The sequence below is a fragment of the Cyprinodon variegatus genome, unplaced genomic scaffold (genome assembly GCF_000732505.1).
Source record: "Cyprinodon variegatus isolate N-32 unplaced genomic scaffold, C_variegatus-1.0 Scaffold686, whole genome shotgun sequence".
In the NCBI taxonomy this organism is placed as follows: Eukaryota; Metazoa; Chordata; class Actinopteri; order Cyprinodontiformes; family Cyprinodontidae; genus Cyprinodon; species Cyprinodon variegatus.
Genome location: NW_015151139.1, coordinates 417,086 through 431,800, shown reverse-complemented (window position 1 = coordinate 431,800; position 14,715 = coordinate 417,086). Strand labels below are relative to the sequence as shown.

General features: G+C 38.5%; 1 protein-coding gene across 1 annotated transcript; it reads right to left on the bottom strand.

Moving 5' to 3' along the window:
* Window positions 1–5,989: 5,989 nt before the first annotated feature.
* Window positions 5,990–14,492, bottom strand: dpt (dermatopontin). Its single transcript, XM_015394451.1, has 4 exons — window positions 14,150–14,492; window positions 8,890–9,015; window positions 6,775–6,882; window positions 5,990–6,625 (listed from the first exon to the last, which is right to left on the bottom strand). The coding sequence occupies exons 1-4, from the start codon at window positions 14,422–14,424 to the stop codon at window positions 6,559–6,561; spliced, it is 576 nt and encodes a 191-aa protein (XP_015249937.1). The 5' UTR covers window positions 14,425–14,492; the 3' UTR covers window positions 5,990–6,558.
* Between the last annotated feature and the right edge of the window lie 223 nt (window positions 14,493–14,715).

Below are 14,715 nucleotides of genomic sequence, written 5' to 3'. Positions count from 1 at the left end.
GGAGGCAGAGGTGAATCTTGTAGATAAGAACTGAGGCAGACAACCAAAAATCCCAAATACTAAGAACCATAAAACCAGAAAGCATCAGGGTAAACTCACATGGGAAGCCAGAAACGAGGGAACAACAAAACAACAACCAGCACTGACTGACTGCAGAGGTGGAGTATATAAGGGGAACAGAACAAAGGATGGACTAACGAGCTGAATATGGAGCAGGTGTGAGTGGAAATAACTAGAAGGAAGCCAAGGGGAAAGGAAACAAGCACAAGGAGGCAACTAAGGCTACATTCACACTGCGTTCTGAAGTGACCCAAATCCGATTTTTTTTGCCCATATGCGACCTGGATCTGATCTTTTCATGACAGTCTGAACAACACAGATCTGATTTTTTCCAATGTGACCCAGGCCACTTGGGTATCTAGTCCTGAATCCGATAAGAATCCGATCTTTTCAAATGCGACCTGTGTCTGAACGGCCAGGTCGCATTCATCCGACCTGAACGACATTATTTCAGACAAAGGTCACTATTATGCTAGCCTGACGTAGTCCTACTCAATTCTAGTCAGAATATGAGTCTGATACTGCTCCATAGAGCTGTGATTATGGGGCGGGTTTTGAACGAACCTGGAAAAAAAATGCCTCTGCACTCAATTGGATAGACCTACAACCAATGAGAGCAACGGAGTGCATGACGTATGTTAAGTGATGCATAGTTGTTGTCAACAAAAATCAAAGCAGTTGCACGCCTAGAATAAGAAGATGATCCTTGATCGCGTTTCTCTGTTCCTCTTTTAAAATTAATTTGCTGTCGATATCTTCTAGAACAGACCTAATAGCAGAATCTACTCACCTCAACTCTCCGGCGGCAGCCATTGTTGTTGTCACCCAAGCGCGCTTTGGTCACGTGGTTGATTACGTTACTGTTGATAATTTGTCCATCATCGTAAAAAGCCCGCCCTGACAATTTGATTGGATCGCCAGAGGGTGGGAGATCATACTCGCGCTACTATGGAGCAATGCCAGACTGAACTTCCCGACCTCAAACCTTGTGGGCGGGACTAAGTTCGGAATGGCACCCAGGCTACTATTATGCGTCTTGCTACCCAGAAGCAGCAAGAAAAACAACAACCATGGCAGATGATGATGCGGAGAGCAGTATTTATGTTTAAACATATTGAAAAGATTGTGTTTTTATGGTTGGAAAAGACCGCTAGATGCGCGACGGAACTACCATCCATGTTTACTTCCGGAAAAAAAGAGCATGTTGGCCTGTGACGTCATTGCATGCTCTACTGTACATGCGGGACATTTGCGTTGTATGACTGCAGTTCACACAGGAGATCACATATAAGTTGCATATATTTGGAAATATGAACGGTAACGCAAAAAAATCCGATTTCGCAAAAAAATCGGAATTGAGCATCAAGGCCTGCAGTGTGAATGTAGCCAAAGAGTAACTAAAAACTGCTTGGATATAATGGAAAATAAACCAAAGATCAACAAAACAGAACAAGTAATACCTGAAAACTAAAAACTAGTTATAGTTGCACACAGTAAATTGAGCTATTTTTGCACAGCTCAGTCCTGCAAAAATAATGGCTTTTGTTTTCAACCGAATGAAATTACTACAAAAAATGCTAAATTACCAAAAAAAAATTTCTGAACTAATGTGTATTCAATGGGAGTTTCACATATGTTTTATAATTAGGATGTGAATTTGTGGCACCACAGTAAAATATAACTGCTGATCTAACACCATAATTGAATGTTTTCTTTTTTTATAACCAGGATTCAAATTTGATTAAATTTTCCTCTGTTTTAGTTGCCAAAGAGTTTAATGTATGCATTGTGTTAATAACTAAAACATTTGATATGTAATACCTAAAAGTATTTGGTATCTTTCAAGCATTTATTATATAATGGAGCTATCTGCTTCTGGTAAAAAAAATAATAAATATATTAAAAAAAAGATAGGTCTTCATCAGATTTTGGAAATCTATTTTATATTTTGTTTTGTTTCCATAAAAGTATACTTAGTATTTAATTATATGGCAGCTAACTACAGGGTTTAAACGTGATTGCAGTAAGGAGACCTTAATAACGTTGTGGCTTCTCCTCTAAACTTTAATTACAACCAGAGTGGCTATTGTTTTGGAAGGATCATTCTTCATCTTGCTGTAATGAAAACTTGTAGGTGGGAGGAGAGGACAAAGCTGGGCTTTAAATCTTCCCAAATCTTCAGATTCAGGAAGAGGCTTTCCTTTTCTGGGATAGGTCTCCTATGGCGGGAGGCCACTGCACGCGTGTGGCTCTGGACCGGCCACTGTTCCGAGGGACAGCTGTGTAATCCCAGCGGTGTTTGGCCCCGAGCCTGGAGACAGCAGCTGCCATAAACAAACAGAGCTGAAAGCTACTGGCCCAGTCCCATGTCCCTTTCAAGACAGCAAAGGGAGCCCAGTGACCTTTACCCAATCCGGTCCATTAAGTTGGAATAGATTTGGAAGGTTGAGTCGGTGAAGGAAACCAGAACAAATGGACTAAGAGGAAGGGCCAAAAATGTTGGCTCCACAGTTTAGGCTCTGTTTGTATAATGATCCAGTACAGGAGATGAGATAAAACATACTTGGCTCACAGGAAGGAGCCAAGGAGTATTTTTGGGAAGATGGATTCAAGATTTTACAAATCTTAATGAGTTTCTATGAATCTGTAAAAGAGAAAAATTTTCCAATCCAGGTTTTCCTTTTATGTTGATTTATTTATGCTTGTCTAATTTTGTAGAAGTCCTATCACAGAAATCCAAAAAGCAAAACATAAAAAACGTTTTCTTTAGTGGTTTCACAGTTGGGAAATGGATTTTTAACACACCTAAACAGTTTTTTTTTGTTGTTTTTTTTAACTCTCAGGTCCGTCTCTGATTAGTTTAAGATTTTAACAATGTAACAAATTTCACCCGATATTTTTTTGCCCTGTGAAGCATTAATGATCTGTTTAGGGTTAACTCGCTTCACGACCAATCACAGCTGATGATTTTCTTTGATGAGAAATATTGCTTTCTACCAATAAATATCTCTTTGCACACTGACTGAAGAGCCATTCATATCCCATGGCACTTCATAATGCACAAGCACAAGAACAAAACCCATGGGAACTTTTATGAGTGCATCACAGCACTATACAGTAACCACAACCATTTTAAATTTCTGACTAATAGCACAAAAGATACCAGATGCACCACACAATGGAAAGCTGCAAGAATTCACAAACCACAGCTGAGATCATGTAACACAGCCCCAGGAGGAGGTAGAAATCTCAAAGTTCTCTGTTCCGTTCTTGCAAAGGAAGCATATACTTTTAAAGTTCCAAAGCTGCATGAGTCGAAGTATGTATTTGATTTGATTTAGAGAACTCTAGAAATGTTTTTTAGGCATTTTTATATCAATGTTGCCACGTTTTACATGCCCGATAGTTACAGTATGTTTGTTGGGATTGGTTTATCCTCATAATGATGGGAAAATTTCTTCAAAAGATGGGGAAAAAAAGACAATTTAAGGTTAACTTCATAGAAACTTTTTTTTTCTGTTAGCTGACTGGAAGGTGAAGTTAAACCATTCTGGGTTGAGTGGAGGTTTGAAGGACCCAAATGCAGAGATGAAGGCTGAGTTGGTTACTTGCAAGTTTAATTTCCAAAAAGGCTAACAGAGGCAAAAAAAAAAAAAAAAATATTCACAAAATCCAAAAATACTGAAATCTTAAAAACTTAAATGAAGGGTAAGAAATGACGACGACGAGGAACCAGCAAGCACTGACTGAACAGGAGGTGTATATATGGGAGACAGAAACAGAGACCAGGCTAATCAGCTGAATGGGAGCAGGTGTGGACAGAGGAATCTAGAAGGGAGCTAGAGAGAAGGAGACTGATACAATAGGGGAAACACATAAGAACTCAAATGTCATAAAAATAACTAGAATAACTCAAAAGGGAAATAAAACCAATGTAAACTCAAAGAGAAAACTTAAAACAGAACCAAAACCATGACAAACCAGATCCTGTATTTGAAAGTCTGGTATATTTGTACGACAAATATTTATAAAGACATCTTGGTGTCTGTCCTTTCATCTTAAGTCTTCTGTTTACTACCATATTTTACCCGTTTCCTATCATCCTCCCATATATTATAATTTTTAGTGTGTCGAAAAATTATATTTTTTAAAGAACATGATCCACCTCTCCAAACAGAACTGTCCCTAGCTTTGCAAGTCAAAATCTGATCACCTTATTGTAGTTTGTACATGTCTTAAAATATATTGGATACTGGAGCTTGACTGGGATGGTGGGTTGTTTCACAGCGGATGTCTTAAAGTTTCTTGACAGGCATGGCCAATATTCAACCAGAGACAATATTTGATGCTTGAACAATTTATTAAAATATGAAACTGCCGCAGGTCGGGAGGGATTCACCAGAGTACCAGAACTTCTCAGAGTTTAAGGGCAAACTTTTACAGTTTCTGAGAAAGCCAATTTCCATGAGAAGTCACTGGTGAATCTCTCAGGATTCCTGATTCTGTCCAGGTTGGTTTGGAGGAATCCTTCTTTGACAGTTACTTGTTTGCCCAGAGGGATGACTTAGACTTAGAGACTAAGACAACATTTATTGAAATTTCTCATCACATTTCCATTTTCATAAAATGTAGCAGTGATCAACTGAAAACATTGTTGGAGAAAAAACATAGTGCAAAAAAAAATGCATTGATATGGTCAGTTTGATGCAGAGTCTGTGACATAATTTAGAGTTTTTTCAACATTCACTTTTCTGATGGCGGTGGGGAAGAAGCTGTTTCGGAATCTGCTGGACCTGTATTGAATGCACTGGGTCAGATCCATGAGAGCAGAGACAGGCAGAATGATCAAAGAGACAAACCAGAGTTCGGAATCCAGGAGCTGGTCCAGAGTCAGACCCAGGTGATCAGAACCCCAGGACAATCCAGGGCAGAATCAGGGAGCAAGGTCAGGTCACAGAAAATAGGTCAGAGAGCCAAAAACACATTATGACAGGTCTGATAGGGTACAGAGAATCAGGGGGGAGAATCAGGTCAGAATCAGGCAGGCAGGTAAAAGGAATGCTGGACTAAACTCACCAATGGCTTGCAATAATCTGGCCCTAGTGAACTAGGTGCTACTTTTCACAGGTCAAGGGTGTGGAATCTGTGTATTAGTGTTGGGATGAGCTCTCGGGCTATAGTAGGAATGGGGTCTCAATGCGAAAACGTGACAGCTAGTTTACCCTAGCTTAGCTTAGCCTTATTGAGGCATGAATAGTAAACAGAGGGACATTTTTGATTTTTGAGGGGGAGATTTCCCCCACCCTTGTCAGGTTGAGGGGGACTGTGTGCAGCCAAGTGGGGAATAGTTTTATCACTTTTAGCTACTTGTTTGAAAGACATGCCTGAAACTAGCACTGCTACTATAAGGAAAAATTAACTGCATTGGCATTCTTTAACCGTTAAAGCAATATTATATATTGCAATATATTGTAAAACAGAAAAAATGATAAATCAAAAATGTAAAACTAAATGCACATTGATAGTAAAGTAATCCCCCTATTCACATTTTAAATTAAAAAAAATATATACATATTTATTTTGGGGTTAGTTATTTTATCGTTTCAGTGTCATTGTTCATATCGGGTGGGGAATCGTTTCATAGAAGTGATTCACCGTGCTTTTACTAATCCCACCTCTCAAACCCTGAAGTACACAGGCTCACAGACTCAATTCTCATTTTGTTGTAGCAGTACCATACTTACCTTTAGCCAAGCTGAGCCCAAAGGAGCTCATCATGTCTCACTTATTCTCATACTTACATTCATCGTCCTCACACAACTCCACAGACTTCCCATGTTATACCTTTGCATATCATATTTTGATGTTTAACCTTTTTGAAATCCCCTAAAAAAACACAACAATCTCCAACAATAAATATCTTTATTCAAGTTTTTTTTACACAGATAAATATGCCAGACGTATGAGATAAAAAAAGGGAATTGATCGGCACAGTTGGCTGCATGCAAAACATATAGTGACACATATTCATTCCTCCTCATTAGCCTAAACTGTTGCTCCAATTTTTCTATCTAGAGAACATCCTTAATGTTTTGGTTCCCTAGCTGAGAAATCTTGGAGCAGAGCCTGTTTTGCTATTTTTCTTTCAGATGCTATAAACATGGTATCAAATAACTGCTTCTGCTCTGGGAAACTCTTGCAAAACATGCAAGCTGGTCCTCCCAAGGTGAAAAGCTGTGGAGCTCAAATATTCACTTGATTCCAAGTGTAGATGTTTATTATGTACTGGTTATCTTATGTATAAGTTCTTACAGCTAGAAAAAAATTAAATGGTTACATTGGAAAAATCCTTGATTTGGTATATTTATTATGTGAAAAGATATATAAAAAACAGAACCTGAATACTTTAAGGTTGTACCTTTACTATGATATGACTGAATGAGTAATGGTTATATATATTTCACACATTTGTGTGTAATTAAGATGCTTCTTACAGGTCTATAAATTCTCAAATTCACAGTCAAAGTCTGTCATCCTGCACAGGATGTATTTCCACTGCCGATCTCTGAAATAAAGGAAAGAGAAAAAAATATCTGTGAGTGCAACAGCGTCTGAGCAGTTCTCGTCTTATTTATGATAAAATAATGACTCTTCTAAAAAGACTGTTTTATAATGGGTCATGGCTGTTCACAGAGAAATGTGTTTAGATCTGACCTGAGCACCCCGCTGAATGTAGTCTGGGCTCCACGGATGAAGTAGCCATAAGCTGGGATGACCATCTCTGCCTCTTCTCTGTGATATTCAGGAATGTCATTGGTTTTTCTGATGAAAGCAAGATATAATTGTTCAACACTTTGAAAATGTATCGAATAACTGCCAGTCTTCTCAGGACCATACTTCAACTGTTTGGGGGTTTTTTTCTCATGAAAATGAATATCTGCTCTATAATCTGTACTGGAAAATTTGAACTCAGTCTCTACATTAGGTCAAAATTAGTTCCTTACTCTAAAACAGGCTACATTTTCAAATTAGCTTGTTCTTGGTAGTGGTAGTGAGGTCGGGGTGTACAATAAAAGTACAATTTATTGTGGAAAACTAATCCTGTTAATAAGTGCAAACTGCTATTACCACAGTGAAACATGGTGGTGGCAGCAACATGCTTTGAGGATGCAGCAGGGAGATTGAGTCGTAGCTATGAGGTAATGCAAACTATTTACTAGGGAGCTTGACAGGGAGCCAATACAGAAGACGGGGAAATATTTTTGAATGAAACAGCAAAAATATTCACAAAACGAGGTGAAGCACCAAGCAAGAAATGTGCAACTTTAAAAACAAAGGAGTTTAGTTGAGGCTGTCAGTTCTTGGGATTAATGTGAAGCCAGCTTTGAGATTTCTCCGCCTACGTCAAAATGTAAGCCAGTGTAAACAAGGCTATGAGGAACAGGATACTGTAATTTTTTGGCAACTTAGTGAAGCACAATGTTACCTGAGGTATTTAATGAGGTATTTTGACCGATCAGGAAACCTTAAGGCAAAGAAAACATGCTGTATTTTTCTCCACGCTTTAAGAATAAATAAGGGACACTATACGACTGACTGTGAGTAAAGTTTTATCTGACCCCTTTTGCAATTACAAGTAAGTGGTGAGAGAAAATAGTTCATGAATTTATTGTTGAAATACTGAGGCATGTTTTCATTACATGAAAGACCAAGATTACATGAAAGATTAACCTGTGAATAATTAGTTGCTGCGTTCCTCATCGCAAATTCTTAATTACTTAAGCAACGCAAGCTCTTTCCAAGTTAAACATATGCAGACAGTAGCTGCTTTTCCATTAACCCTCAAACTGCGCAAATTGTAATTACAAGAATAAATTAGCGGAACTGCAATTTTTCTAAAAATGTTTTTTTTTTTCCACTTAGATAAGGCGATTTTTCTGTCGTATTCTTATATTTTACAAAACTGCAATGGAAAAACTTTTTCGCAATACATGAGTCACGTGCTCCGCAACTAGATCTTACTGCCTTGTAAAAAGATGTAGAAGGAGACCAAGAGTAGTTGGAGGATGATGGCGCCCTCTAGAGCCGTAGTTAAACTTTAGATATACCTCGTTGTTACATCCGGCGCTGCCTTGTGGTTTTCAAGAGTCATAGGGTGAACAAACATTTTAAATATTTTTCTTATTCAATGCAAATACCGCAAATGCAAAAATTTACATTTTAAAAATTAGCAGAATATCGACATAGTTTTGCGCACATTTGTAAAGGAAACACCGCTAACGGTCCTCACCTGTTCCTAGAAACTGCGGCCAGTGTGACGAGACTCTAGGGTTGATTGACAAGTGATGATACTTCATTCAATTGGTACTGCTTCAAACTTTCCATTAATTTTTCCACTAAAAAAACCCTTATATCATGCATTTACTATGCTACCCTTCATCAAACATTATACACTGGCATTCTCCAATGACTCCTTTAACTTTCAGATGCTCAAGATGGACAGGGAACAGGTTCCGCCATGTTTCCAAGATCCTAAAACACTTCTTCCAATTCTGGATGTTCCAACACAATGAGAATCAATTGGAAAAGGCTTGTCTAGCTGCTTGTCTACCAAATTATTATAAGGTGGGACTGTTCATCTTGCCGCTTTGAACAGTTTTTGTCAGTTTTTTGCTGTATATGAAGTGAATACCTAAGATCATTGCTAGTAAACCCTTTTTCCCATCCGACAAATTACTTTGAATTTGCATCATCAAATTTTCAACAAGAAGGCAACAAAGCTGAGAGTCTGTTTCCTAAACATGCCCTCAGCGCTGTGTGAGAACGTACATGCAGGCGTAGGGACAGCGGCGTTTGTAGTAGCAGCAGTAGAACTGCCATTCGCGGTCGAGGACAGATTCAAAGTACTTGCTCTGAACCCCCGCCACCAGGCCATTCCGGGTGCATGTCGACGACCTGTAAAGACACAAGTCACGGGTTAATCTCTCTTGTTTTCGGCCTCAACTGTATGTAGAGCAACACAGAAGAAAGCCCGATCATATCCAAAGAACAGGAAATGCTGAATGCACAGGAACTTTTCATGTAGACAAGAACACCGCCTTCAGGCTGTTGGGGTAATGTCCAGCAGGGCAATGTTCTGCTCTGTTAAATCCAATCAGACTTTTTTGATAAGGACAGGTGGGCGTAGCAGGTATAAAGCTCTCACACCATAGACCAAGAGGTTGAATGAGTTCAGTTAAATTTAACCCAAAGGAAAAAAACGAACGAATTTCATTCCAGACCACACCTGTCACCAGAAGCAGATATAGACTGACCAGCAACGTGTCTGGAGGTATGATTGAAGCTGCTGTCAGGCTACAATTCATCCTTTTAGCACTGTCTTCTAAAGCCACATTTAAATCTCTCAATTTGATAAAAGCTTTCAGGGAAACTGATGTTTAGGTCAGGTTGTGGCATCTGAAGTGTACATTTAGATACAAAAGAGTTGCAGCTTTCTTAAACGGGCTCCTACTTTACTGAGTTGGGTTATTGTGGACCCTCTGTTTAGACTATCCAATGTTTTTTAATTTTTTTTTTTATGAGAACCATCTTGTAAAATTTCAGGAAAAGACTAAAACACATGTCCTATAAACTTTAGATTTAAGATCTCTAAAGGACAACTGACACAGCGAGTTGGATAAAGAAATTAGAATTTCTTTGGATGCATTTCTGTTTCCGAGGAAAGATGGTGATTCATACCGAGTCTGGAAAGCCTTCTATGTTTCCCCGAAGGACAAAACAGTGGAGAGAATCCAGTATTTTACGATAGCAATAAAAAAAGAAACATATGTAAAAGCTCTGATAAGACTTTTTAAGGGTATTATCAAGTGTGACGTGGGCTCGAGGGAAAGGGGTTCATCCTGTAAATGGTGGGTAGCTGGTTTAATTCACACACCCCCAGCAATAAGTGAATGCCTGATTGAATAATACATTTTTCTGGTACACTGGTACATTTGGTGCACTGATGTGTACATCTGACAATAATGTTACCAGAATAGTTCACTTGGTGCTGTACATAAGTCTCGCTTACTGGCACAAAATCTTTTCTTTTAACTTGCATGGTTTCAAATGCACTAAACTTTAGTAGTCTTTAAAACATTACCCTAAGAAAGCCCCTAAAATATTACATTAAGCTTAAAGTTAAAATACTATTATACAATCAAACACAGTCTTCTTTATTTGGCTCAGCCACAGAGAAACAAATAAGTTGCAGCTGAAACTAAACATTTTCATTCAGTGACAGCAGTTACTAATAAAGCAGGACCTACAGATATCAGCAGACATTTTTTTAATAACAGAGGATGGATGAAAGGTAATAAGTGCTGTTTCTGACGGACAACAGCTGCAGCCAAACATCCTCGTTAAATATTTCCATTACAAAAGTTTTTTTTCTTTATTTTTAATCAGGAAATGTCTGTTCCCATTAGACACTGTGGGGTCAACATACCAGGTTATCACCCATGTATTATAATAATAAACCAACAAAAGTAATAAAAAAAAGAAAAAGAAAATAAAGGAAAGGAAAGGGAAGCTATTATCTATTTATGTTTAATTTCCTCGATAATTAAAGATTTATGACCAGTTATGTAATCATGTTATTTTCTCTGAGGAAACATTCATTATTAAAGGGATACTTCTGATTTTTATAACTGGGGTTCTGTTCAGAGATTGTTTGCAATAAAAGTAAACATAAAAACTAACAGCTATGTCCTCTTAAAAAGAAAAATCTTGTCTTAAATGTAACAGCTCAAGCTACAAAACTATAAAAAGCTAAAAAAAAGAAGTGATAAACTTTTGATCCATCTGTCAAGGTTTGTAGTGCTTACTGCTGTTACTTTCAACCTTTAAAGAAAAATTCAAACATGTGATGCATGTAGCCAGAGATTCCAAGCATTTTAAAGGTGTTGGACTGTAAAAATTCAATGCAACCAGATCAACCTTAACCTCATTATGAACAAACTTTACTTGTTTATCGCACCTAACACCATACTCCCACCCTCTAACCTCATTGATTAATACAGTGAACTCAATCACACATTTTTAGCAGTTTTCTCCAATTAAACAAATAGTTCATCCTTGCTGCCTCTTGATTTAATTGAACTTTATTGATCTCACATTGGAGAAATTTACCTCTGTATTTAACCCATCCCCTTGGAAAGCAGTGGGCTGCCATTATGCGGCACCTGGGGAGCAGTGTGGGGTTAAGGGTCTTCTTCAGGAACCCAGAGTGGCAGTCTGTGGGAGTGGGGCTCAAATTCAGAACCACTGGATTCCCAGCCTAACCATTAGACAGCCACTCCGCCTCTAAAAACACTCTTTCCAGATTTGGTTATTCTCTCTTCCTATTTAGCGACTGAGCATTAGCTTCCACAGCACACTGTCCTACACCTCAATAATGTTGCTTGATCTGCAGCAATTACCTTATTTCAGAGCTTGGCTGTGCGTGACCTCCCTACAGACACATCACTCATGTTTTGCAGCTTCACTCAAAATTCTTCTACTCGCTTTTAAAGACACTCTTGTCCCCCCATATTCATCTGACCCTCTAGAAGTCTCCTTCCCCACCTGCTCTATCAGCTCAACCTCCTCCTTCTTCCTCTGCCACTGATCTGCTTGACTTACCACCTTCAGGCCTTCAGTTGATCTTCTTTTCAACTAAATCATTGCCCACTGACTATGGCTCGGTGATAATGTTTAAAAATCTAAGCTCTGATTTGTTAATTCGAAAGCCAATTAATCTATTTTTTTCCTCCCTTGAGGAATGGGATATATAATGCTTTCAAAACTATCTTTGATTTCAATCCCATCTGGAAGGTGATCTTAAATCAAAGGGTAACAAAAATCAACCTTCCAACAAACACAGAACATATAACCCCTAATATTTGCAGCTGCTGTTATCACAGTGCGAGCTAGTTTATCAGTTATGAGTAGACATCTAAGAAAAAAAAGTTATGACTGATGTCCCTCTGAGCTATGGAAACAGAATATTAGTTAAATTAATCCACATTTGCCGAAGAATCAAATCTTCATAAACAAAAAGTTAAATAAACAAGTAAAATCTATTAAATCGTCCAGCCCTACCTCTAATCTACGAAACATTACTTCTCCTGTAAAGCAACTGTTTGTAAGCTTTAGCCACTAGGGGCGCTAGACCTGTAACTTCTAGGTTCAGAGCCCATGAAAGCCACTGGCAGGCCTGTGTGGTCGTAAAATAAACAGCCATGTCTTAGAATCTGATAGCAGACAACAGTGAACCATCCGATTGAGAAGTCATGGAGTCACTTATAAAATTAAAGCCACATTTACCCATCTATATTAAATCCTACATCCGAGAACCAAAAACAAAGCCTTATCAGATGAATACCATATTTTTTTTGTTGTTGTAAAAGGAACTCAAACTCCCATAAAGTGTCGCTCCGAGTCACATGACTCCTACAGAGACGGATCCAACTCCCTGAAGTTGGATAAAGGGGTTTTTGGAGAAGAGCATCCTGCACGAAGCATCGATATGGGCTAATTGCTGTATATTGAACTAAAAATAACTTAATTTTAGTGTTGCGCCGATGCCATTTGCTTTGCCCTAATACGGATACCCGATACCTGGCTGTGCAGTATAGGCCGATACCGATTCCATACCGATACCGACTGTTTAAAATTGATGTGTGTATGTACGTATATATATATTAGGAACTGCATACTACTTGGATATAAAATAATTGCCATCATTGCTTTGTCAAGCTGCTGCCTACCTTTGTGAAGCAGGAAAAAGACTAATACAAAGTGAATCCAGTAGAACTTTTTATTGCCTACCTGGAATGGGTGACAATAGTTGAATAAACTTTTGGCTCTCAAAATGGTATCGCTGCCCTATTTGTTGCTACTCATCGATACCGATACCACCATTTTAGTGCTAGTGATCGAGGCCCCGCCCGATACTGGTATCGGTGCAACACTATTTAATATATCTCAATATATCTCAACAAAGCTAATACTTGAGGCAGAAGTTAGGTACTGTAGGTTTAATGAACACAACTCTTCTGAAAAGCCAACCTCATGTAAAGCATTGGCTTTGTAGTATCCTTCTGCTAACAGATTTTGTTTAGGTGGGAGTGTTTCATGCAAAAGGTAAGTTCTAATGGACTCTGAATTACACATTTTGGTAAATAACATCCAAATTTAAATTACTGTGATTTTTATTTTATTTTATTTTTTTGCAGCATTGATTTAAAGTTATAACTCAACACTCATAATGTTTCTAACTCGTTTTTGTCTGGATTATGAATCCCTGTCTAATCAATATAATGCTGCAAGGAAATGTGATAATTTATTTTTATTTATTTTGGATTTTTTTCCCCACTCATTGTCAGAACCAAACCTTCTTCTGTGTGCAATGTGTTTGGCACCATTGTTCCCTGTGAGGGTAATTGTACACCGAGTTAGTAAATGAGTGCAGAGCATCCTGGCAGACCTTAGAGGGCGGGAACAAGTAGAGGAATTTGCATCATACAGACTTTGCAGACTGGAATGAATTTGTATAAACTAAACCCAACTTTAAAAAGAAAGAAAAAGTGTTTGATTCCAGTTTACTAAACAGGATGTAATTTGTAGAGATGTGGCTGATCCTAAATACAGGACAAAAGGCTGTCTTGTTTAATGTCCCCACAATGTGAACAGTCTGACCAGAACAGAATCATAAAGTTAGCAAGTTTTTTTCTCTGCACGATATACTTATTCAGTTTAGCAGTTATTTTCTTGTTGTCCATTTGAAAGTTCATGGATCTGGATAAAACCAATTACTTTGTGTCCTAACTTATGATTTTTCCCCTCCAGTCATCTTAAACTTAAGGTACTTATTCCATCTTTATAGCTTATTCTTCCTCCAAGCCAAATTTTAAAATGGGACAGAGGATAATTTTAAACAAGATAAAGTTTCATGGGAATTCTGTTTTCCAATACCTTTCTACACCAATCCTTTATATGTGTGATTTGCAAACTGCATTTCTGTAGAGTTCTATAGAGTCCAGGAGACAAAAAAAAACATGGTACTCACCATTCCAGTCCTGCACGGTTGATGTCGTCCCACCAGCAGTCACTTGGCTCGCCAAGAGTCTCAGGTGTACGCTGACACTCAAAAGACCACAAGCGGTCCGAGCCTTCTTTCTCACTGAAGTAGCTCCTAATAGCTACAAGGGCCTCTCCATGGGGGCATTGGAAGTTGAAGCCTTGACGGTAGCCATTCACCCAGCCCATATCATAATGGTCATATGGCTGAGCCACCACTGTGGACAGCAAACACAAGAAAGATGCCAGCAGAGCAGCTTTCATGTTGAAGGCTTCAGTGTGTCTGCTGCACCGTCTCACAGCTGCCTGAATTTAAGCTCCTCTGAGCTCTTTTGTTGTCCAGATGTTTGGTATCCAGGAGGGATGTGTAATTCGCTGGTCGCGGGACAATTCCAAAATTGGTCCTGAGCTAAATTTTTAAGGTGGACTGCACACACAGAACACAGACGAAGTCTTTCTGCAGATAATGGTTTACCTTAAATGACACCCTTTCTGTTTACATGTAATTCAGTAATTTATGTGATGCTTTGTCTGAATGGAAAAAGTGCTCACGTG